At 37.8% G+C, this 26,351-nt stretch overlaps 2 protein-coding genes across 8 annotated transcripts in view; one reads left to right on the forward strand and one right to left on the reverse strand.

Annotated features, from left to right (window-relative positions):
• Positions 1–506: 506 nt before the first annotated feature.
• znf451 (zinc finger protein 451) lies at positions 507–12,535 on the reverse strand. Of its 7 annotated transcripts, none has more exons than XM_051126511.1 (14): positions 12,467–12,535; positions 12,039–12,126; positions 11,807–11,890; positions 10,767–10,880; positions 8,519–8,630; positions 8,272–8,419; positions 8,037–8,163; positions 6,748–6,907; positions 6,408–6,555; positions 2,660–4,122; positions 1,420–1,503; positions 1,161–1,238; positions 972–1,019; positions 507–667 (listed from the first exon to the last, which is right to left on the reverse strand). In XM_051126511.1, the coding sequence occupies exons 2-14, from the start codon at positions 12,090–12,092 to the stop codon at positions 627–629; spliced, it is 2,661 nt and encodes an 886-aa protein (XP_050982468.1). In that variant the 5' UTR covers positions 12,093–12,126; positions 12,467–12,535; the 3' UTR covers positions 507–626. The 7 variants fall into 7 exon arrangements, with proteins under 7 accessions (XP_050982468.1, XP_050982469.1, XP_050982466.1 ...); XM_051126513.1 differs by having other exon boundaries at positions 547–667; positions 972–1,003; XM_051126512.1 differs by lacking the exon at positions 972–1,019.
• A 1,350-nt stretch (positions 12,536–13,885) lies between these two features.
• dst (dystonin) overlaps positions 13,886–26,351 on the forward strand; it is a 164,630-nt gene continuing 152,164 nt past the window's right edge. Inside the window, 4 exon segments of the mRNA XM_051126003.1 lie at positions 13,886–14,296; positions 14,652–14,686; positions 15,066–15,242; positions 19,703–19,916. Of these exon segments, the coding sequence (XP_050981960.1) occupies positions 14,116–14,296; positions 14,652–14,686; positions 15,066–15,242; positions 19,703–19,916 (607 nt within the window). The 5' untranslated portion in view covers positions 13,886–14,115.

The raw sequence follows: 26,351 nt of genomic DNA on the forward strand, positions 1-26,351 counted from the left end.
GTAATAACACGATTTTACACATAGTAATAGCCGAATCCTTAGCTTGTAATTTAAGTTATTTTAAAAGTGTCAGTAGTATACAGTGGTATATGACTACATTTAATATCAACTAAATATTTATACAACTCATATCGCTTGACAACATCAAATAACCCACGTGGACAATTGTGTGACGTCTCAAAACAGTCGGTGAATGGATCTGTTCGTTGTAATGAATCGTCCAAAAGAACCGATTCGCTGAAATGAATCGGTCTTGCCAGCGCTATCGACCACGTTCTAGCGGTTTCCAGTGCTCTTGAGTAACATCTCCAAACATGGGCTGGAACTTCCCTTGGTAATACACTCCTTCAGACATGAGTGGAGGAGTTCAGTTGGGAGATTTCTAAGGAGGGTGGGATTCATTTCTAGGGTCAAGGGCCAAGATGACATCACAGCAAAGACAATAGCCAGAACACAATGAGATTTCTTAGACAGAAACAGAAACAGGCAAGATATGCAGATAGGCTTTAATTACTTTCCTTTATTTAAACTTAAGAAAAACACAGAAAGAAAGGAAATACATGTTTAAATCACTGCAGTGCATGAAAGACATGGGAAAACAGAAACACTCAAAGCGTCTTCCCTTATCAAAATTCCTGTAAGCTTCTTTTCAAGGCTTCTTCCATCTCTGCAAAATGAGAATGCAAAAATTAGAAGGAAAAAAAAAACAAGACACATTTATTTATTTATTTTATTATAACAAACCTCATTCATGTAAAGATCAAGTTTAAGTATGCAGATTTGTAAGTCTTTGAGCCAGTGATTACTCATACTAATGTGAAGCTGCTCCAGTGACAACATTCAACATCTGTGCGGTTACACCCAACCCATAAAACCCAGCACCATTCATGTGCTGATGAAACCTGCTTAAAATCCCAGCTATTGCAGTAAATAATCACACTGAGTCCAAACACCACAAAAATGAAACATACCCAAAATGATAATACTCTTCATGCATGTAAAGCTGGCAAAATAAATACCTGATTAATAAAAGAACCGCATACTCTCAATGAGCTCTGACATACTATAAAAATACAGTACACCCTCTACACAGAAATAACAGAAATATAAGGTTTTTAGTAGCAGTATCACAAAATATGTCAAGATTATAAACTTGTTACCAATATCCAGCTCTTTTGATTTCCTGGCCTCCTCTGCACTCAAAGCCAAAGCCAGTTTCATGTCCTCATCAAATTTATCTAAGTAGAAATATAAATTGGCGCTTAAATGTTCTGTTTCCCTGTAGTTTGTTTATTTGCTAATATTTAGTTGAATCATCACAGTACTAAATTGAAAAATAACACTGCAAATCTAAAATGAAATAATATTGAAGTACCACATCTAGACAAAAAAAATAGACAGTGGAAAGTGAAAACCTACCATCATCTTGTGAAACAGTCACCTCTTTTTTAACATCAAGAATACTTGAGGTAATGGCATTCTTTACATCTTGAAACTCCTCCACTGAAAAAAGAACAATTTCAATGTTAAAATTCAATATAGTTGAGGTCAAAAGTTTACATACACCTTGCAGAATCTGCAACGTTAATTATTTTACCAAAATAAGAGGCATCATACAAAATGCATGTTATCGTTTATTTAGTACCGACCTGAATAAGATATTTCACATAAAAGATGTTTACATATAGTCAGTCCACAAGAGAAAATAATAGTGACCCCGTTCAAAAGTTTACATCCCCTTGATTCTTAATACTGCGTTGTTACCGGAATGATCCACAGTTGTTGTTTTGTTTTTTTGTTTAGTGATAGTTGTTCATGAGTCCCTTGTTTGTCCTGAACAGTCAAACTGCCTGCTGTTCTTCAGAAAAGTCCTTCAGATCCCACAAATTCTTTGTTTTTTCAGCATTTTTGTGTATTTGAACCCTTTCCAGCAATGACTGTATGATTTTGAGATCCATCTTTTTACACGGAGGACAATTGAGGGAATCGTTTACAGAAGGTTCAAATGCTCACTGATGTTCCAGAAGGAAAATGATGCATGAACCTGAAAACTTTTGAACAGAATGAAGATGTGTACATTTTTCTTATTTTGCCTAAATATCATTTTTTCATTTAGTACTGCTATTCAGAAGCCACAGAAGATACTTGCATGTTATCCAGAAGACAAATTAAATTTAATTTACCCCGATCTTCAAATTCCAAAAGTTTTCACCTTCGACTCTTAGTGCATTGTGTTTCCTTCTGGAGCATCAGTGAGCGTTTGAACCTTCTGTAATAGTTGCATATCAGTCCCTCAGTGTGAAAAGATGGATCTCAAACTCATACAGTCATTGTTGGAAAGGGTTCAAATACACAAAAATGCTGAAAAAACAAAAACCAAAAAGCAAAAAAAATTCTGAAGATCTGAAGGATTTTCATGAAGAACAGCAGGAAATTTAACTGTTCAGATCAAACAAGGGACTCATGAAAACATAAACTTAAGTACAGGAATTTAAAAAAATCATGAGAAACATGATTATGTCCACACTGGTAGTGTTCATGTAAGTTTATTACTGGAATTTGAAGGGATAATTGATCCATAATTCAGCTGGAGTCATCATTAAGGGGGAAAAAAAGCCAGTAACATGATATCCATCCAGATGCTAAATGGAAACCTCACCATTACTCTGAGGGAAGATCTCCTCTGCATTTATTATGCTGGTGGTGGCGGCCGGTTTCTCGTCTGCACTGCTGGGTCGAGAAGAAGCGCAAGGTTCTGACTGGCAGTGATGCTTGTGGTAGTGTGCATGGAAACTGGGTACATCTTTGTGGCTCTGTGAGCAAATCATGCACAGAACATCAAAACTCTTCTCATTGCCCTGGGTCTTGTGTGTCAGGAGGATGTGCGTCTTCATCTCGGCGTAGCTGGGCGTGTTTTTATCGCACTGGCGACAGCGGTAACTGCATTTATTTTCAGCGGCCAGCTGTTTCATGCACTTTGTGAATACAGGTTTCCTTTCCTCCTTGGATCTGTTAGAGTGCATGCAAAGACAGAGCTGCAGAGGGTTTGTACTCGCTATTGGACTCTCAACTGTGTTTTCCGTGGCAGCTTGGGAATTATTCGGAGCTGCTTCCAAGCAGTAGTAATCTTGGCTGTGCAGGCTGTTGTAGTGCTCCTGAAACTCTTCCTCGGTGTCGTAGAGCATGCTATCGCACAGCCCGCAGAAGTAGCGGAGAACTATGTCGCCACCGTGTTCGTTGGCGCAATGGCGCCGCAGGGTGGAGTCCTTGAAAAACTTCTGCGGACAGTGGCCACAGGCAAACCTCTGGAAACTGTGGCTGCTCAAATCACTGCAGTGTTTCCGCACCACCGCCTCCGAGTCGAAAAGGTCTTCACACATCCGACAAAGCCAGGACTCGGATTTGGGAGGCGGGACACAAGAGGAACTGTCCGGCCGGGTCATTTTGGTTTCTGCGCTGGTGGACGGTTTGGGGGACATACTTGTTGAGATGCAGTCGTCTGTTGCGTCTTCTCTTTCTTGGTAGTAGCTGTGGCCTCTGTGGCTTACGCCAACATGGGCCATCATGTCCTCCAACCTTGGCATTTCCACCTTGCATTGTCTGCAGTGGAAAAGGAAGTTGGACAAATGAGCTCCACCGTGGAACCGGCTCATGTGCAAGCGCGCTATAGACGATTCACCCATTAGCTTGCCGCAGACAGCACATTTGTGAAAGATCTGATTGGCGGCTTGGAGGTGCTTTCTCACTTGATCCTCCTCTGTGTAGCGTAGGCCGCACTCACAGAACCAGGCGAGCCGCGACCATTTGTTCGGTTTGGCTTGGGAATCTATGCTGGACAGTCTTTTGCGCTTAGCTAAAGGCCCATCTGAATTGCTCCCACATGCCGTGCCCTTCTGAGCGGTTTGGATTTCACTGTAGTTGCTGTAGTACAGAAGGGCCCTGTCCATGCTGCGCACTCTCTTCACCTCATGTTTCAGGAGATCTTTGTGCTCCTCCATCTGAACCAAGCTAAAAAAAGGCTTGGGGCATGAGGAGCAATGACCCATGACCGCCATCGTCTGCATGATGTCAGCCACGCTCTGATCAGCAGTGACAATGGCGCAGCCGTGATTGCAATGCACACTGGGAAACAACACAAAAGCACAAAATAGTTAATGCACAATAAAAACCAGACCTATTAACTATGTGTCTATCCAAGTGTTTTTAAAATGCATGTAAACACAGTGGAAACACTTTTAACAAAAATATTCCTTGATGGGCAAAAAAAAAGAAAAAACACATACAACTTTGGCTCAACAGATCATGTGACTCGATAACTGGATGAACAAGTAGACCAGTGGATCGATTCACTTAGTGACAGTCCATCATCACAATTATTTTGTATAATTACCTACCTCCCAGAATATTAGCCACCTCTGAATGCAGGATAACATGATGCAATTTACAGTCTGCACACTCTGAGGTGCAAATAACAGGGTTTCTGCAGGTTTTATGAGGGTAAATTTAAGACTTTAAGACCTTTTTAAGACCAACTAAAGAACATTTAAGGGAAAAAAAGTAGAAGGGAAAACAATACAGCAATATATTCTCTAAGTATAGTTCGAGTTTTACTTTCACCCTTAAATTAACAGCAATTCAGCATCTAGCAATTTTTTGTTATTTAGTTTGTTTGAGGTTTCCCTCTTTTCCTCGCTTTCCTTCGTTAAAAGCGTTTTTAGTTTTAGCACATTTTACTTTTATTTTCAAATTAGCAGCAATTCTGCGTCAAGCAATTGTTTGTTTTTAGTTTGTTTGAGTTTTTCCTCTTTTCTTCTCCTTCACCTTTCTCTTCTTGTCAGTAATCTTTTCACAAGATGAATGAAATTTGATGCGACTGTCGTTTGGCACACTGCATTGAGCAGCCGCATTCACTTTAACTGAACTAAATGATTTTTAATCACTATTTCACTATGTCAAAAAAAAAAAAAAAAAAAAAAAAAAAAACGACTTCTTCGGGTGACTGACAGATGAATCTACCGCGTATTGTTTAATGAATATTGAGCGACCTAAGCCATGTAGCACAGAAATTATGCTTTCTCGTCACCTTTATTTTTAATGCCCTATGAGATTCAGTTCCAGAGATACTGGAATTTCAAGGCTCCAGGAGTAAATTGTTAAAATGTACACATTTTCAGTGGTCAAAAACCAAATGTGAGTCAGTTTGAAAAAATATGATACCTCTTTTCTTTTAAAGAGGAATGTCTGTTGAAACTAGCAATGTATCTTGTTTCCTTCGTTCAAGACAACTGCTTTAAACATACCTGTCTGAGGGCCATAAATATTCTTTTTCCAAAATTTGCGTGCCTATAACTCCAGAACTATTATAGATATTGCAATATGATTTTAAATTCTTTTCTTTTGGAATCTTCATTTTTAAGGCGGTGTATGTTTTAACCCCAGAGATATCAAGATCTCAGTGCAGCTCCAAATTTAGTATACTACCCATTTTCAATGGTCAAATATCAAATGTAGTTTTGTGTTTATATAGTCATTACGGTTTACAATGCATATATGCAAATAATTACAGTAACACAGAGATTAGGATTGTACAGTGTGACATGTCAGACTATGAATGACCAGGATTAATTGTTAACTCTAGATAAAATATGAACAGTACGAAATGTAAAATAAGATTAGGATTTCTATTATTTCTTCTTCAGACATTAAATAAAATAAGTATTAGCTGTATACAAAATGACCAACATTTGGTTTTCGGCCACTGAAAATGGGTAACAATCAACAATCTGGACAAAGAGCCTCATTGAGATCCTCATTTCTCTGGGACTGAATGATGTAGAAAATTAAGATTTCAAAAGAAAAGTTTATTAACAACTAGAATCTAAAATTAAATTGCATTATCTTTAAAAGTTCTTACATTTTAACAATTTACTCCTGGAGCCATCTGGAACCGAATTTCATAAGGCATTAAAAATAAAGATGGCAAAAGGAAAGTTTGTTAAGACCCAATATTAAGATATTATTAAGGGCATTAAGATATCTTTAATACTCCTTGAGTTACAGACATGCAAATTTTGCTAAAGTCAACGGATTTTACTAATATAACTACCAATCTCTGTGTACAAATAAGATAATGATGCTGCCTGGTCTATATAGACTATTTACAACATTAACATCAGTTTCTTATTTTCATTGTTCCATTCATTAAATGAAAAATTAAACCTGGGTCATTATAAACCCTGGGTTAATAGAAATCCTTGGATCTTAAAATAAAGAGCAATTCCAAGAGGGTCCTCGCAACATTGGTGCTCGGGCCCTAAAATTTACCTTTAACATGCATACACATGCGTCATGTCAGATGGATTGAGAAAAATAAAACTTAAATCTGGGAAACACCAATATACACTTACTTGAAGTGTGCTCTTGCCTCCATATGGGAGGTGAGCACTTTAGAGCAGGCTGTGCATTTGACAGTGAAGCTAACGTCCTTACAGAGAGCGATCAAGCGGTTCTTTGCGTACCGTGGAACTGGTATAGGCATGGGTGATGGTTTTGTGTCTGAAAGTCAAAACATCAAATGAAATGTTAAAGAAAGGGGAGCAAAACAGGAATCATTCAGAGACACAGGATGGACATTTTTACATATGTAACATTCAGTCTAACAATACCACAAAACAGCTGGAAGCAATGAGTCTGATGAACGTGTCTGACAAATGTGCAATTTTGATTTAATTGTCGAAGACCACGCACCACAGAGAGTGATGGACTGAGTGAAGTGTTTTTTTGCAGACATGTGCTGAAGGCAATCGTCCTTGCTGTTGAAGAGGAGGTAACAGGCAGGACATGCAAAGCAGACAATCAGCTGATAGCTCTGGGAACGGCTGTGACCATCAGTGTCAGGGAAAGACACCTACAGATGACATCAAGCATAAGAAACAAAAACATGGCTCACACAGCACTTCTTCTTCATGTCATTTCCATAAAAAGACAATGCAGAGGGTCCATATTTTACCCTAGATTTTTTAAGATAGTGCTCAATCTCAGTTCTGGTCTTAAAGGAATAGTTCACCCGAAAATGAAAGTTTACTCACCCTCAGGTCATGCTGAATTTGAACAAAATTAACAATACATCACTCAAGTCCATCCATTAATGTGTTACAAAGTAAAAGCTGCATCTTTTTAAGAAACAAACCCTTATCAAAGCATTTTAAAACTTTAAACTGTCGCTTCTAGACAAAATATCAGTCTATAATCCAAAACAATGCTTCCATTCCGTTGTTCTCTCTCATCTAAATCCACCCACATATTTGTTTAGACCTGTTTTGGCTTGTAAGCGGTGCTTGATCGGTGCATATTTCTCTCCTGATTCAGACGAAATGACTTCTTCACTGAAGAAAGCATTATTATGGATAGAAGACATCTTTTTTGATGAAGAAACAACCCATTTACATGAGTAAATTTGCACCAAATTTTCATTTCTGGGTGAAATGCTACTTTAACAATTTGTGTGGCAATGCATTCAGACTTAGATGTTTTTAAGTACAACAATAACTGGCCCATTTAATTGTAAGGGTTAGAGAGGGCGTAAAAACAGGTGTACTACTGCAACACTGCTCTCTACTCATCGCACTTGCACAAAACACGGCTTTGTACTTCTCAAAACATGTGTAAACAAATGCACATTAGCCCTCAACATTAACATTTCTATGAATAATGCTCTCACTCATGGATGATATTTAATTGCAGAGCTTCCATGATAAGTACATTAAATTACACAAACAATGCAAATGGGTTTTGTTCAACATCCTGTCCGGGTTTGACTTATGAATAAATTATCCACACAGAACAAAATGAAACACTTATGATATCACCATTTATTAAGTGCATTAGTTGATTAATTAATGTTTTGTTTTTTTTCCAAACAAAAGAACTCTATATATTCAACTAAAAATGTGTTACTCTGAAAAGTGCAGGGGGAAATGTCTCATTTATAACATCAACACAGTCTTAAAGCTCAAAATATTAATACAAATGAAAACCTTCGATTCCACGTGGTCCTTCCATGCCAGTTTGGAGGGAAAATAGCATCCACAGGCCACACAGGCATAGAAATTAGTGGGACTGCCTCTCAGGGAAATCATGGGATCACAGGGTGAATGATCAAATCTATAAAAAAAAAAAAAATTAAAGTGCGTCCATCAAACAGACCTCAACCCCGTCCCATCCAAAAAAATAAATAAAAATCAAAGCAATTTTTGAAGTTGTACCAAGTACCTTTTAAGGTGACCCTCGAGCAAAGGAACATTGTCATAGACTCTGTGGCAGTTGATGACCGGGCAGGTTTGAGGGGAACATCTTGCTGCAGCGGGAGCTGATCTGCGTCTCCACTGTGAGCTGGAGTTCACGGTGCCTGGCTGTAACTCTGAGAAATCCAGACAAAGTGAGCAGAAGAGCAGACCTTTTATATACACACACACACACCTATAAGTTGGATTATTAAAATTTGAACAACATTACAGACCTGGCATTTTTAGCCAAATATCCACACAGCGCTTGGCATCGCTACTGCCACTGTTACTGTGGCTGACCGACAGCTCGCGCCGCCCATGTGCTTGCTGTGAAATTATTTTCTCCTACAATACAAATCACAAAACACAGTTATCAATGTCATTTATCCCAAATAATGCACTACAGAGCCCACCATTGACTTCCCAATTTTCCAGTAGCTTTGGTTCCAGATTTATTTATTTTTCTTAATTAAAAAAAGTTATTTAAAAAAAAATAAATAAATAAAAAGGTAACACACTAAATTAATTTTAAATTGACATTCCTACTCATAGTCATTTATAAAAACAAGCAATATATATATATGTGTGTGTGTATATATGTGACCGTGGACCACAAGACCAGTCTTAAGTAGCACGGGTATATTTGTAGCAACAACACAGTATGGGTCAAAATGATCAATTTTTCTTTTATGCCAAAAATCATTAGTGCATTAAGTAAAGATCATGTTCCATGAAGATTAATAATACATTTTCTACCATAAATATCAAAACTTAATTTTAGATTAGTAATATCCATTGCCAAGAACTTCATTTGGACAACTTTTCAAGGCGATTTTCTCAATATTTAGATTTTTTTGCACCCTCAGATTCCAGATTTTCAAATAGTTGTATCTCAAATATTGTCCTATCCTAACAAATCAATGGAAAGCTTTTTCATGCTCATTCAGCTTTCAAATGATGTATAAATCTCAATTTTTCAAAATTTACCCTTATGACTGGTTTTGTGGTCCAGGGTCACATATGCAGAGTACCGTAAAATGAATATCAATGTGCAAGTACTTTAAGAATGCGAGTTGTGATTTCTACAGAAGCATATTACAGAACCCTCGTTCCATCCAAGATCAGTTTGTTTCTTCATCAGAACAAATTTGGAGAAACGTAACATTCATCATTTGCTCAGCAATGGATCCTCTGCAGTGAATGGGTGTAGTCAGAATGAGAGTCCAAACAGCTGATAAAAACATCACAATAATCCACAAGTAATCCACACCGCTTCAGTCCATCAGTTAACATCTTGAGTAGATCAAAGCTGCATGTTTTCTTTGTTTCTCCAGTCATAAAGAAATTGTTTTTTGAGGAAATCATTTCAGGAATGATCTCCATATAGTAGACTTCAATGGTGCCCTTGAGTTTAAATTTCAAAATGCAGGTTCAATGAAGGGTCTTATCTAGCGAAGTGATCTGTTATTTTCAAAACAAATTGACAATTTATATTATTCTTTTATCCTCAAATGCTCGTCTTGTCTCGTCTCTGTGATGCACATGTATAGTTTGTGTAATCTGGGTCGATACAGTTAGGGTATGTTGAAAAACTCCCATCTTGTTTTCTTCTCCAAATTTAAAATCATCCTACATCTCTGATTTACCTTTTTTAAAAAAAAATGCATTTGATCTTCCTTGCATATTCGCTTTGTAAACACTGGGTTGGTACTTCTGCAACAAAAAAATTAGATGGGAGTTTTCTGACATACCCTAACTGTACTGACCCGGATTACACAGACTACGCATGCACTTTGCAGAGAACAGACAAGATGAGCGTTTGAGGTTAGAAAGTAGATAAATTGTCAATTTGTTTCCAAAATAACTGATTGTTACGACTGAAGAAAGAAAGACATGAACATCTTGGATGACAAGGGGGTGAGTACATTAACTGGAAATTTTTGTTCTGAAAGTGAACTACTCTTTTAAGACGTTTTTAACTTCAAACCATTATGTTCGGCTAAAATACGACTCCATCCACAGTGAAATGGAGAGAAATCTGCACAGATCAAACACAAGCCAAAACAGTTAGAATTATGGATTTTGACGCAAGACAACAGGGGATGGAAGAAACTAGCAGAAGCATAACTATGGATTTTAGACTGAGTAAAGATAAACACCTGAATGATGGATTTGTTTCTTACAAACATGCAGCTCTTTGCTCCACAAGATGTTTTTAAGATAAACTGATACGTTTTTATCAGCTGTTTGGACTCATTCACTGCAGAGGACCCATTGGTGAGACAGTTATGGAATGTTATATTTCTCCAAATCTGATGAAGAAACAATTCAACAAACTCATTTACATCTTGTATGCCCTGAGGGTGAGTGAGTTTCTTTTAGCAAATGTTCATTTTTGTGTGAACTATTCCTATAATCTTGAGTGATGGTATAAGCAACAATGCATTTTTTTTTAAATCTATAAGGAATAAAAAGTCAAACCTTAAAAGCTTTGCACTTTTCAAGCCTCTCCATCTTTTCCACAGCAACTTGACGTGCCAGTCTGTCCAGTGTTGACATAGCATGAGCTCTCTGCCGGTCGACCTGCTCCTCAATCTGAGCATTGCATTTAAAGCACAACAGGAACAAAATAAGAACATTTAAATACAAAAAACAAACACTGAATCCATATAAACTCACACACACATTCCAAACCTGGCTATTGTTTTCTTGCATGGAAGACAAAAGAAAATTGTCAAAGCTTCTTTTTTCTATACAATGAAGCAAAATGGTGATTGACTCCAAAATAAAAGTCTCCTTGCATCCATATTTACACCTTGCAGACATCAGTCAAACAACAAGGCGTTTCCATCAGGTCGGGGGAGGTGTGCGTTGTGGAGCATGCTAACTAAGGGGGGAGAATCTGGGAACTGGTTTGTTTTCCAACACCTCTTCTAACCTGAGGGCCTTCTGTTCTTCTCATCTGGCTTTAAGTACACACTAAAGCATCAGAATAGGAGACTAGTTATAAAAAGTTATGAGCGCACAATATTTGACATGAATGATGCCAAAAATCATTGGTTCCTCCATGGAACGTGACCAATCGTGATGCAAACAGAAATGCAAGGCCACCATTTTTGAGACATTTATGCATTTGGTAGATGCTTTTTTTTCCCCCTAAGCGACTTACAACGCATTTAGGATATATAAACAATCCCTGAGAATCGAACTCCTGGTCTTGGAGTGGTAGTTTGTTCATTAATTTGCAAAAGCACTACAGTACAAACCAGAAAATGGTTACTAAAGTTTAGCCTGTTCCTCACATACACCTTTTTAGAAGACTTAGGATACAGCACATTTTTAGAGTTTGGCTGTATGAATCATGATGGTAAACAGCAGCTTGGACATTCCACTAAACATCCTCTTTTGCCTTACACAAAACAAAGGTTACACGTTTGGAACAGCATGATGGTGAGTAAATCATTACAGAATGACCTACATTTTTCATTTTTATATTCTAGACAGCGTTTAAGGAAACTCACGGTGTGTGCGGCAGACATGCCACCCTCATCCTCTCCGTCACTCAGCAGGTCTATGCATTCCAACACCGGTCTGAGAGGACCCTCCTGAAACACCACGTTTTAAGATGAATGAATCAGTTCTGCTATATTACACAGGCTCAATCCAGGTCCCAAGTGTGAAGACCTAGATCCAAACAGCTGTCCTAATAACTCAAATTAGAAATCAAGGCAGTGACATTTTAGGCACACTTACAGACACAAACTCCACATCATCCTCCACATCCTCAGTGACTGTAGAGGCAGACATCACATCTGTCCTCTGTGGAGCATCACATTAATCACTGCCAATTAAAAAAAGATTAATATAAAACGAGCTGTTGCATGCATAAACAATTTTAGTATTACCTACATAAGCCTTAACATTTTAAATAGCATGTAAATGTTATTTTACGTCATTAAATGTGGACAGTGTTCGCACTGTACAGGAAATCAAAGGAGGTTCAACCCTGCAAACAGCTTGCATAAATATCAACTACTCGTCGACAGGAAAATGGGAGAAAGTAACATCAAACAAACTGTCCTGAAAGACGTTCTGCAACGATAACACTTACAAACAATTAACAGTCAAGACAAAATTGCAAAATCTAACGCTAATTCGAGTAAAAGTTAGCAAGCCATTACCAAAACAGAGCACGCATGAAGCGAACATCAAGTCTAACATCACAGGAAGGGAGCTCGTCAAAATAAAAGTCATCCAACGCCACTTACCAACCAAGCGTTATTATTTTTACTTTTATTTTTTATTTAAGAAATAATAATAATAACAATGAAACTACTGTGTATTTTTTCCCTTACAAAATAATGTAATGATCTAGATTTAAAACAATTATTGCACTACTAACTCATTTTCAAATTATTGTTAGACTATCACAATTCATACTGTATACTGTAGGCTAACTTTAATTTAAAAACAATTATTTTTAAAAACAATTATTATTAATTGTTATGACTATGAAGTCACCACATGTAATTTTTAAAACTTTGAAATACTGTATCCACCTTATTCTTTAACAGGGAAGTACGCCTATGGGTGAGACTTCCGGTTTATTAGCTGCCATAGGGAAATAGCGCGAAGAATGAAAACGTGCAGTAAACGGTGTTTGCACTACAAATCATTGTACTCATAATTAAGATAATACATTAAAATAATCGGGTAAGACACAACAATTTGGAATATCAAGCAGCCAAACTAGCTGTTTTGTAAAGCTAAAAATAGCTAGAGGTAAATGAGAACGGAAGCCAGATCCATAAAATTTACAGATGGCCTCCCCCACCCTTTCGCGAAAAAAATGGATACATTTGTATAACTAAAAAGTATGACTTACAAATATTATAGTTAAACCATGGTTAGTGTAGACCATGGTTAATTTTCGTTTTAGGGATTTGAAAGCATCCCTACGTAAATCCCTTTATAATTCGTAGAAAAAGGCAAATCCCAGAAATTGTTGTTTTTTAATAGTTAGCCTTTATTTCTAATCAGTATAATTAATTATGTTCACTTGATTTATTTATCATTTTATGCTATGTTTATACCATTATTTCAGTTTCATTTGTGTTTTGGGTAATGTTACCTTCCTTTGCTCCTGTTTAAATTTTAACAGATTATAATGGCTAAAAAAAGCTTAAATGATCTGTTCTAAAACTGTAGGTCTAAATACACAGTTAAAATATACAGTTGCAAATGCCCTTCTATGTATTTTTACATTAATGTTCTGGCATATCAATGTGGCACGTTAACGAACCCATCTACATGCATATTCCTGCTAAGTTTAGTGGGTTCTGCCATTCAATTTGATTCTGATTGCTGATTCTGAGAGTAAATCGGTAAAATAAAACTAGTTTAAGACATCCCAGGAATGGATGTAATTAAGCCCACGTGGGGTGCATCATGAAGCTTTACATAAGAGTTCACACTAAAGCCATGTTTTGGTCCATTTTTTTTTGGCTAATGTTTGTGTTTAGAAACACATCACGTGGACAAATTTGAAAACGCATTTAGAGGAGCGCAGAGGCGCTACAGATCATCCTGCTCGCCGCAGCTTTGCTGAGCTCAGATGCTGATGCTGGCGCTGCCCTGCATGAGCTCTGAAAAAACAGGGGCTCCTGCTGAGTCATGGCTTGTTGTGGTCCATTACTGAAGTACAGACACCATGAGATAGATTATATGTCGAGGACCTACAAGTGAGGCATTACAGCATGAAATAGCCGTCCATAGTATTTACATAAGGAGAGGAATTGCATACGTGTAGGAGTGGCTGTCCTACATCGCAATGATTGCTGCGGCTTTTTTGGTCTTATTGAGACCCTTGAGTATTCAGTGTGTATTATTGCTATTATTGCTTTTGGTAGGAACTGTCGCCACGATCCTGTTTCTCTGTTGCTGGCATCGGAAGCTCCGTAATGAGAAAATTCCCATAAAATCTGTGCTTACAAGGCGTTCAAGGAGTCGTGGTGAGTAGACAGACGCGTCGCATTATGTCCACCCTATATATACTTATATGTGTGTGTTTCTGTAGGATGTCATCGCGATAGGATGCATGCCGCATGTACGAAGACAGTATTTATGAGACATTTTCATTCATTCTTCTCTTCGTATTTGTTAAAAACGACGCGGTCATCAAAGCGCCTCTGAGTGCGGCATGCGAGCGATGCGAGCGATGCTTCGTTTTCATCGTTTGTTCTCATTGTGTGTTTAACAAAGTGTTCTTTATTTCAAGACCAGACAAAGTTATTTGAAGAGCGTCTCTAAGACACAATATGACTGAATGCATGTGGGGTTTGTTTCAATCATTCCCATTTGTTCTAGAAGCTGGTTTCCGGCCGCATCATTTTCGCTCTGAGGTAAATCTCTTTCTCTTGCTCTGTCTGTCAAGGTCATAGAAAAGTAGAGCAAATCATCCAAGATAATGTCATTCTCAAGAAATGTTTGCGTAATGTTGTGCTTTGTTTGACAGTTATTTAGTTACTTTCATCACGATGGAGAAATAGTATCCTACGCAACTGCGTGCAATGCGCATTGCGCATGTGTGACCCATTAATAATTCAGAAAAGACTACTTTTTATATTAATATTACATGCTGCCAAGAAGTACATAGGCCCATTTGAACTATCAAACAACAGAAGATAGAGGGAGTTATTTGGGTTAGGACAAAAACTTGCAGTGATTTGTAGCATTTCACAGATTTTGTTCTGCGATGACGTTATGGTCGTTGTTTGACAGGTATGTCGTCACAGTCCACGTCATGCGAGGAGAAGCGCACGCGCGCGCGTTTCTGAAGAGAAGCCGCTCATTGAGAGCGAGCCGGACTCGAGCGCGGCTGTGAGGAAGCGCAGAGTGAAGAAGAGAGTCCAGCCCGAGTTTTATCACTCCGTGCAGCTCACGCCAACACGCAAACCAGTAGGTATATCATGACTTAAAAGACATTTACTCGCAGTGCACTCTTAAAAAATGAAGGTTCTTTATTAGCGTCTAACTGTGGTTCCTTGAAGAACCCACCTTTATTTGTAAGAGTCTATGTGTACCTTGACCTGTAAATATAGACCACTAACTCCTTACAGCGCTAATGCTAAAGATATCTGAGGTTATCTTGGGCAACATCACTGTTTGTTGAGTGGTGTTGCCCAAGGCAACCTCAGATATCTTTAGCATTAATGCTGTAATAAGTCAAAAAGCATATTTTCTTATAGATCTAGTGGTTTCTAAAAAAAATAGAAACTTAGTAAAATGTAATAATTAAAGGAGCAGGCATAAGATAAAGTCAACATGAAATAAAAATCAACCTTTTTAAAGGAGTAGTTCACTTCCAGAGCAAAAATTTACAGATACTCACCCCTTTGTCATCCAAGATGTTCATGTCTTTCTTTCTTCAGTCATAAAGAAATTATGTTTTTTTTTGAGGTAAACATTTCAGGATTCCTCTCCATATAGTGGACTTTTATGGGCCCCCTGAGTTTGAACTTCCAAAATGTAGTGTAAATGCAGCTTCATCTAGTTAAACGATTGGTTATTTTCTAAAATATTTGACAATTTATATACTTTTTCACCTCAAACGGCCTCTGCTTTTTTCCCGGGTAAATACAGTTAGGGTATGTCGAAAAACTCAGACCCAGTACCGACCCAGTGTTTACATGAACATGCAGAGAAGGTCAAACGCCTTTACAAAAAACAAAACCAAAAAAAAAAAAAAACAGCAATGTAGGAGGATTTTGAAGTTGGAGGAGAAAATGAGTCGGGTGTTTTTTGACATACCCTAACTGTATTAAACGAGTTCACGCAGAGCTAGACAAGTATTTTGGAAGTTCAAACTTAGGGGCACCACAGAAGTCCATTATATGGAGAGGAATCCTGAAATGTTTTTCTTTAAAAAACATAATTTCTTTGCGACTGAAGAAAGAAAGACATGAACATCTTGGATGACAAGTGGGTGAGTACATTATCTGTAAATTTTTGTTCTGGAAGTGAGCTACTCCTTCAGTTTTTTTTAATACACAATTCTGTTTTTATTATGTACAATTCATCTGTGAATATTCTTCCAAAAACTAATGTTCTTTTTTTTTTCAATCTTTCGTCAAAATTTCTTGCTGCGCCTCTGCACCATATCCACACCAACTTTCAACTTTCCTTATCCAATACTATGTTTATTTTGCTCACAAATACATGACAGTCCAGAAGTGGGTTGGTAATGCGGTTTCATACTGACGTTAAGTCAGTGTTTCTCAGTCAGTCATTAATAAATATCTCAATGATGAAACATCAGTTGCCCAAACAGTACTTCAAATTTTTAAAACCTGCAAACTTACGAGTGCATCTAAAATTCATTCTTAATGATGGCATGGTGATCCTCCTAGAGATTACCAAGTTTTATTCTTCTAAAAATTAAACTCTTTATTCATATGTAAAAGTATAAAGACCTAAAGGCAATTTTTGTGTTTTCGATTATGTTTCAGTTGTGCCATCATCAAAATGTTATTTTGCAATTCTCAAAAAATCAGTGCAATGCACACTAGAACCTGAAGTTGTGACCACAGAGTTGACATCATTCTTAAATCTAGAATATCTCCTTTTCCTTGCATGATCTCTTAGTTCTGACACATAATGTTTAGAATATATATATATATATATATATACCACATTTTAAACTTTAGATATTTGAAAATTATAGGAACATAATTAAAGGAACATAATGAATCAAAAACTTTGATTCAAACAGTAGAAACATGGGCACTGTTAGCTTTAGACCGACCAGACTCTTATGAAAGGCAGGAAAGTGATCAAAGGCCCTTTGTAAGTGATATTTATACTTAGAATAACAGGATGTAGATGAGAATGATTTTGCAAATGTGGATTCGGCGTGCTGCTCATTTCTTCTTCCTTCCTTTGAAATAGCCCTTCCTTCTAATCCACTATATACTGTATACTGTATAATTGCTAGCGAACAGAGCACATCTCAACTTTGTTGTGCACTCTTTGTTTGATCGATAACAGCATCTCGCTACAGTGGTGAGAGAGGCACAGAGATTGTCTAGCATTTTCTAAAAATATCCCAAAAATAGTTGTGCTGTAATGCTGCTTCTGATGTATTACCTTACAACAGAACTTGATCTTTGTTGTTGGAGGCACGATCAATAATCGTACATCAGAATGCTCAGTATTGCAAAGTATTGCACTGCGTATGTAGTACATAATGTGTAGACCTATACTGCATAACTTTTTTTTTGGTGTAAACATCATACACTGAAGCATTTGGTGTAGGATTTACTTTGAAACAATTGTCACTCAGATTACTCAGACGAATTACAAAGAAACTGCAAGTAACACAAATAAAGACAGTGAAAGACAGTGTTTCTTGTAAAGCAATAGTAATTTTTGTTTTGTTTACAACTTCGAAACCACCATGTCCAAAGTTGTAAATTATGAAAGGTTTTTTTTTTCATTTAACCCTGGAAATATACAGAAAGTGTTAGCATTTACAAAATATTTCAAGTATGATGTAAAACTTCTAGCTTTCTTCTTGTACAGAAGTACTTGTAAAGATGCCCTTTAAAACATTCTTAAATCATGCTGGAGAACATGATGTTCAGGTTTTGCTCTATTTGTGAAGTTCATGCCAGATTTAGTCTTGTGCTTAAAGAGAATCATATTCACTAGCAGTGTCAGGCTTCTGTATGTGAAGCAAAGTCATATATAATTTGCATTTGCATGTTAAATCTTTGTATGTCCTACAACCTGCTACAACCCAGACTGCAGTTCTGATGATTACTGTGTGTGTGTGTATGTATATATATATATATATGTATATATATACTCTCCAAAGACATTTCATGATAGACACAAGCTTTATATAAAAATTATATGCTGTTTTTTATTGAATCCAGAACATAATGACTATGTGTGGACGCAATGCTTTGCTGAAACTGTTTATACAGGAATGAGTTACTGTGCATATAACTAAATTATTACAGCACTTCAACTAAGCAGTGAACATTGTTGTAAACCTGGAAGCATGTAAACAAGCAGATCAGTATTGTACTGCTTTCAATATTTTACAGTTTGTACTGTGTTTCTTTTTCCAATCCCCGCTGGAGCACATGTTGCCTGGCTAACAGACCGTACAAACCAGTGACTGCTCGCCTCGCAGCTGTTAACTCACATTCACGCTTTGACATGGTTGTCATACTTAAAGTTTAAAGGGACCAGGGAGAGTCAGCAGACTTTTGACTTTCATGAATATGTTTCTAAGGGTAGACTTATTATTTATTTCATTTTAATTAAAGATCAAGAATGGATATGGCAACACACAAAAAAAGTTGCATAAAATTATGATGCGCTCTTAAAAATAAAGGTTCTTTATTTGCATTTGATGGTTTCATGAAGAGCCTTTATGTACAAAAGTTTCTTTGAAGTGGAAAAGGGTTTTTCAGATTATTAAAACAGTTCACACTAAGAAAATAAGAAAACAAAAAATGCAACAAATCTCAGAATCTTCTTTATTTTGTTTTTATTTTCTTTATTACGTTTTGCAGCAGAAGGAAATTTATGAGAATTCTTATTTAAGGGATATAAACTGCTGTATGTAACAGAATTTTAAATTGTTTCGAAATTATTCCTTTTGTGCACCATGGGAAAACTATCATGAGATTTCTAATGACATGGGGGTTAGTAAATAATGACCGAACTAGATTTTGTTTGTATATAATGTATTCAGCTGTAGAGAAAGTGAAAGAGTAAGTCATTTAGCTCGTTAAGGATGCTCTGAGGGTGAAGGCAGCAGCAGTGAACGCGCTCCAGGGATGGCGCTGTAACACCACAGCATACGGATTTCTCGGCGATTCCAGGCACTGAAGGATCCTGGCTTCTGTCCGTGGTTCTAGTCTGCGCGTGTCAGTGGATGGTGACGCCGTGGGTTTGTATGCTGCTCTCTCTCAGCGCAGTCTGCTCTCTCTCTCTCTCACTCTCTGGGGGATTTCGCACCATTTCATGCATTGGATCAAACCGAGCGACACGCGAAGGAATACCGCCACAAGGGTGTGGTTCTATCCAAAATGACATCGCCGTATGTAAATTGCAAGTGAAAGAAGGATATCTGCCCATCCTTTAGAGATGTACACAGCGGTGAGTGTTGCCTTGTCCTGGCGGGGGAGCCACATGCCATTCATCTTGATGGGGGTTTTGTTTTATTGTCGATCTCTGGTTATTTGAGTCTTATTTGCAAAGAGCAGATGCGTCTTTTAATCTCGGTCTATTGTGAACGCAGTGATGGTGAGACTAACGTGTGGCGTTCGCTCGCAGCGCTGTTTTTATTTACGCTCCGGTGCTGAATACGCGATTTATTGCCTTTCTATTGTCTGTTCACACAGAGCTCCGGGTCTGGGAACGCGTCCCTGCGCTGTTCTATGTCTTCATCGGCAGATTTCTCAGATGATGAAGAGTACAGTCTGAAATCTGGGTCGGTGTCGCCGGCGCCGGGGGACACGTTACCGTGGAATTTACCCAGACATGAGCGCTCGAAGCGGAAGATCCAGGGAGGATCCGTGCTGGATCCTGCCGAGAGAGCGGTGCTCAGAATTGCAGGTAGGAATCCAAAATATCTCAGTCTTACTGCACCCATGCACATCCATTCATTAGGCTCTTACAGAGAAAATGGTGAGGCCTGTTGTTTTTGATCAAGCAGCAGTCAGTGAACTGCACGTGTAATTACAGAGTTGGAGAAATAATGAACGATGACGAATTAACTTTGTTTGGGGTAGTTTGGGGTTTAAGAAGTGGTTATTAATTAACCATTATTAAAAAAGGCATTGTAACTTTAGCTGACTATGGGCGGTCCAGATCATGTGCTTTAAATGTCTTGCACTGTGGAAACACCTGATCCTTACATGTAAAATCTGCAGGTCATCATCATCATCACGACTATCGTCATCATAAAGAATAGGCTTAAAGTTTCTTCTGACACACTGTGAAACTGTTTTGGTAGCTGATAGTCAGTGTTGTTTTTAAAAGCTCAAGGCTGACAGATGAATCAGCAATCTGCAGTGTGCATGTTTTCCAGCTCTGGAATGAGAGGACATTCCCATTTACGCTTATGTAGCATTGTGACCTATTCAACATGAGATTCAGGTGGCAGTATGACATGCCATAATAATATGTCATATTTTCTTATTTTATTATCTATCTATCTATCTATCTATCTATCTATCTATCTATCCTAATAACCTATATACACATTCTCAGACCAAAAGGTACAAAGGCTGTCAAGCGTGGTACCTTTAAAAAAGTGCACGTTTGTACCATATTTACCTTTAAAAGATGCATATTAGTATGTTAAATGTACATAGTAATATATAAAGTGAACATATTAAGTACATATTAGTACCTAAATGGTACATATTAGTATATTTTGAAATGGTACAGGTCCAGTGATAGATCTTTTTGTGTGAGTGCACAAACAGTCAGCATATCATCATTTGGCAGTGGCATTATTTCTATATCTATAATTAATATTTTTAATAGGTTTATTGAACAGTAATAATATATACACATTACAGGCTTTACAGTAAAGATTAAATGCCAACCCTGAACCAACATACATAGCCTAACTACCAAATTTTGCTGTAAGGTTGATCGTAACATAATCATTGCTGTTAATGGGGCCTTTTTGATCACCATCTGTTTGATTACATGTTATTAACTAACTGATTTCACTGTACATTTCTGCCATATGGACATAAACTTGACATATTCACCACTGATAAGCTACTACTAAATATATTGTAAAAACTTTAATTTTCTTTTAATCTGCTTTGCAACTATTTGCATTATAAAAATAATAAACTTGAACTGAATTGAATGAACTTGCTTTGTAAAAAAACAGAAACACACTAAAAACGAAACACATTTAAAAAAAAAAAAAAAAAAGCTGAGATTGGACGGCATCTGCTCGAGATGATGTTTTCCTGTAAAGGAGAGTTGATTTGGGAGCGCGCAGCGCCATCGTGTTCCCGTTGTAAACTCGAGGTCGGGAATCTTCCGGATTTAGGACCTTGGAGAGCACAAGCGCGCTTGTGTCACAGACACATGGCAGCCAGTGACCAGCAGAGTCTGCCTCTAAAATAGAGGATGACTGTGCATGACACATTATCCCCTTTATGTAGTCGGACATTTGATATATATAGCATTCCAGATGAATGCTGACCACACATGCACCGTGTCAAGAAGCAGCAGTAAAATAAGCACGCAAAACGTCATATCGTGAAAATCGTTATTATTTTCAAAACCTATTGGCGTTTGCTGGGACATACGCTGTAAACGAGAGTCACTGATAACCAAAGCCCGTCCTCTCACCGGCACACGGCTGAGATTTACGGCCGAAGCGGCAGAGGAAGTCCTGTTCATTGGCCGGTTGGCGGATCTGGGAGGGGAGGCAGCAGGGGCGTCGCCGGTCATGGAGCAGCGGCGCTGATCAGTCAGGCAGTGCTTCAGTTTGCTAGTGCGGCTGGTAAATGACCAGCCCTAACCGCCCCACCAATGGCCCGTTACGGACCGGCTCCGTATATGCTCGCTGACGAATTGGAGTATCTCCAGGCGTATGAGGACGTGCTTGAGAAATATAAAGGTAAAGAATGAATCCAGTTTGACCGTTTGTTGAATTAATTTTTGCTTAAATAACCCGGAGCGGCAGCGAGACGGTTAAAGGGTGTCAGAACATCAGCGTAATTCATGCTTGCATCAATTCATACACTGATAACTGAATAGAAACCGTTTACCTGGTAGCAGATTTGCCTCATATGACAAATTTGATTAATATGTTACATTCAGACAAAATCCCTTTATTTCTGTCTGTCTGACATATATATATATATATATATATATATATAGTGTAGAAATGTTCTGTTGGTGTGTTCAGATGACTGTATTAGATGTTTGTAATATAAGGTCATAGTGTGTAATTCTGATTTGATTGGTGGGCTGCATCAGTCTGTTGTGTTGTCCCATCCATCGTGACTGCTCTAAATGCATCTCCCCTCATGCACTTACAGTGGCTGACAGCCATTTGGATCATTGTTCCTGGTTTAGGGATGCTATTTTCTTCTCAGCATCATCCTGCCAGTCAACCTCTGTCTCTACAATATGCATTTCATGTGCACAGAAATACCTTTTTTTCTGATTGAATGAGTGTTGAGTATTCCGGTGAAGCTGGTCTGTTGTTTTTGGTGATTTGTAGCTCAAACAGAGCAACAGAGTGCCTATCAGCTGTTGAGTATCATAAGCTAAAGTCAGCTGTGGAAAAGCTCAACTGTGTGTGTGTGTGTGTGTGAGAGAGGCTGCTGCAGTCATATGATTAAGGGTCACTCTGATTCTGTGATTTTTGCTTTCTGGAGGCAATAAACTTGATAAATAAGTTCTTATCTTTATTATCTTAGATTTGTTTATTTTTTGCAGTGCATGCTACAGTTTGGTTAACAATTAAGTACATATAAAACCATGGTGACAAAACAGATTACTTATCACAAACCATGCATGTATGATGTTTTTGAAAAATGATGTTTAGTTTGCTTTAGTGGGTTGAGACAAACAGTTGAAAAACACCCAAACATTCCTGATTTTCTGGAATCTGTTTAGGTGTAGGCCATGTCTTGTTAAAAATCGCTTTTGTTCTGGCTGTCAGGAGTGTTTGACTTGAGGCCAGAGGTTATCAGAGGCAGTTTATTGGTCACCATAAACAAGTCTGGGTGCCAACAAGGGCTGGGTAAGCACAGTTAGAAAATATCAAGGTGTAAAGAATATACCTCAGTGCTTTTCACCCTAATTGAGTATGCAATTGATAGTTACTTTAAAAGGGTGATTTTATTAATATTTTTATTAAAATAACCACAGTCGGTTGCACTAAACAAAAACCCAAGAATGACATTTAATCATTTCATTTATATGCAGCATTTTAACAGTACAGAGCAATGTTTATCTACATATATTTTTAATAAAATATTGCAATGAATGAAAATGCTCCGTGGGAACATTTTTGAGTTGTGATGGAAATAAATTGCCTTTTAAACTGATTCATTAAAATTGACAGTTTGAGCTCATTCACAGAAATGAATCATTTTTTACTGAGGTTTAAACCTTATATTTATCTCATTGTGAGTCACAACACAAGTCATCATATCAAAACTGCTCCGGTGTGTCTTGTGCTTTAGTTTATGTTATATCTACAGTGAAGCTGTCATTGAATTATTTGTTTTCAGCACTGTCTGAAAGGATTCTTTCATAGGCAGTGTTTTTGCTTTAAGGGAGATTAACATGAAGTCTTGGGTTTTTTGAGAGAGGCAAGAAATGATAAACTTCAGGTATAATACTGTATATTAAAGATAACCATTTCCTTTGAATTAAACATTGTACTTTATTCTTTAGTGACACATACTGCCTCATATTGAATCCAATTTTAGTTCTTCCTGTAACAATGACTTTTAAACCATGTGACCATGCCTTCAAACGCACTGGAAACTGTGATGCTCTGAATATGAGCCAGAGTCACCTCTAGAATCATCGCCAGAATATTCCATATTTAAAAATGTGAAGTGAGTTCATTACAGCTTCACCTTTTATAAAGTACATATCCATAAAAAGCAATATTAAAAGCCATCAGTGTCTATTGTGCTCTTTACTCCGCTTGTCAGTAGTCTATTCAGGCAGTTTGGAGTTCTCTAGAGAGTGGGAATTATGGACAATGATAAAATTGATGTTTGGTGGAAACATTCCTGGAAGTGACGTCCAGCTCCGTAGAGTTATACAGTAACACTGCTGGAGCTGTTCTCAGAACAAAAGATCTTTACATAGACTGTCTGCCTCTTGTTTCTCTTATGCTAAATGTCTCTCTTTAGCCCTATAGTGAACATTCATGCTGAATGTATGTTATGCAGGACTGAGTGCTGGGGAAGTTACGTTAAAAACGGTTGATTGTCAAACTAAAGTTACTCATAATTTAAAGCAGTCATTGTACCTTTATATGAGGGGGGGAGGGCAACAATATATTTTACATATATAGAAATATTGTATATTATTAAAGAGGTCCTATTAAGATCTTTTACAAAGTCTTGATTTTGTTTTGGGGGTGTACTAAAACATGCTTTCCTGCTTGGTGGCTCAAAAAACACATTATTTTTCAATTTACATCATTACAATACATTTCTCCCAGTCTGGCACAAATAGCTTGATTAGTTCTGGGTTTAATGAAGGCCCCCCTTCCAAAAACCGAAATGTGTTTTGATTGGTTAGCTGTACCACTGCATTGTGATTGGCGAACAGTTTAGGTGGTGTTTCAGTACTGCCACACCCCTTGCCAAAGAAGCAAGTTCCGTGTACAACTGTTAGTGCAAGCTAGATTAAAGTGATTCTTACATTGTAAATATGGATATTTTACTTACAAAACTGCACTGATTCGATACAGGAGGCCTTTATTCACCCCCAGAGCCATGTGAGGCACTTTTTATTATGGATGGATGCACTTTATTGGACTTGTTTTGGACTGATGAAGAGAAACATCCATCTAAGCTTGGGAGTGCCAGGATAAATTTTAGTATAACTCTGATTGCATTCGTCTGAAAGAAGAAAGTCATATACACCTAGTGAGTACATAATACACTACCGTAGTGTTGGGTCCTATTGTCAGCCTGCGGGATCGCCAATACATGATATTATCGTGTTAATTTATTTAATTTTTTTCATACTTCGTTTCATTGCCCGAAACCAGCTCCAGCATAAGGCTAAAAACAGCCTAAGAACATCATCACTGATTAGCCTAGCCTAGTCTACTGCAAGTTTATGCATTTTAAAGGGGTCATTGGATGCAAAGTTCACTTTTTCATGTTGTTTGAACATTAATGTGTGTTGGCAGTGTATGTACAAATCTACCCTATAATGATAAAAATCCATGCAGTGGTTTTTAATTAATCTGTAAAATTAATATCCCCTTTTTCAAATTGAGCTGTTCTCAGATGCCTGACAGAGGCCGCTCCCACAATAGTTGATTGACATGAGCTCTTACCTTAGACCAGCTGTCACAGTCCAGTAACTTGCCTTGTTTTGATGCCAGAGCAGGGATGTAAGTTAGACAAGAATATCTCCGTTTGAGCGATTGGGGTGTTGTGTTGCTGGATGTAATAATGAATATAGTGGTTGTCATTTACTCCCGACATCTGAGCTGCTGAAGATGCAGTAGGTTACGTTTGTTTGTGAATGGAATGCACCTCCCGATCTACATATATCCGTCTATGTTCGCGTGAATCATTTATGATCCAGCGTCACTTACAGCAGAAGTGAGTATAAGCGTTTTTTTATGAATCTTTGAGATCGCCTTTCCTTATAACGTGGTAGTTAGGAAGTTTAGCGGCTAAACGCGGCTAAATGCGGCTAAATGCGGATAATGTAAACAAGACTGTCTTTCTACAGAGAGAAGAGAGGGGCGGGGTGAGCAGAGCTCTTAGAATGAGATGATTTTTGCAGAGCTGATTTTGGCAAGGTAAAAAGGGTGTTGTTTTACAAAACCATTGAGAATTTTTAATCAAAGTATATTAGAGACTTTTCAGACCCTAAAGAATCATATCAACTTGTGGAAAATGGGCATCCGATGACCCCTTTAAAAAACACTCACGTTATAAGTGAAGCTATCTACACTGTATGATGAATAAATCTCTGCGGCGCGTTATGGCTCAGACGTGGCCACTCTGTTCAATGCTTGTGTTTATACCCACTAGGGCTGCAACGATTAATCGAACGATGTCATGAGGCGCGTTTAGTCAATGAAGCCGGTACTTTGATTAGTAGTAAAGCTCCATCACGTGCGTTCAGTACACAGAGCAAGTAATACACAGAGCCGTAAAGCACTGACAAGCTACGCCAAAATCAAGATTTGGCGTAGCTTGTCAGTGCTTTACGGCTCTGTGTATTACTTGCCGCTCCAGCTGAACGCACGTGATGGAGCTTTACTACTAATCAAAGTACCGGCTTCATTGACTA

Source organism: Labeo rohita, chromosome 13, assembly GCF_022985175.1.
Source record: "Labeo rohita strain BAU-BD-2019 chromosome 13, IGBB_LRoh.1.0, whole genome shotgun sequence".
Lineage (NCBI taxonomy): Eukaryota > Metazoa > Chordata > Actinopteri > Cypriniformes > Cyprinidae > Labeo > Labeo rohita.

Excerpts from the sequence above, each read along its gene's own strand:
- znf451 (XM_051126509.1), bottom strand. The coding sequence starts at position 12,092 with ATGTCTGCCTCTACAGTCACTGAGGATGTGGAGGATGATGTGGAGTTT. Across the intron at positions 8,631-10,766 it reads AAAAGTGCAAAGCTTTTAAG|GAGAAAATAATTTCACAGCA; the intron begins GTTTGACTTTTT and ends TTTGTATTGTAG. Across the intron at positions 6,908-8,036 it reads AGGACCACGTGGAATCGAAG|GTGTCTTTCCCTGACACTGA; the intron begins GTTTTCATTTGT and ends TGTCATCTGTAG.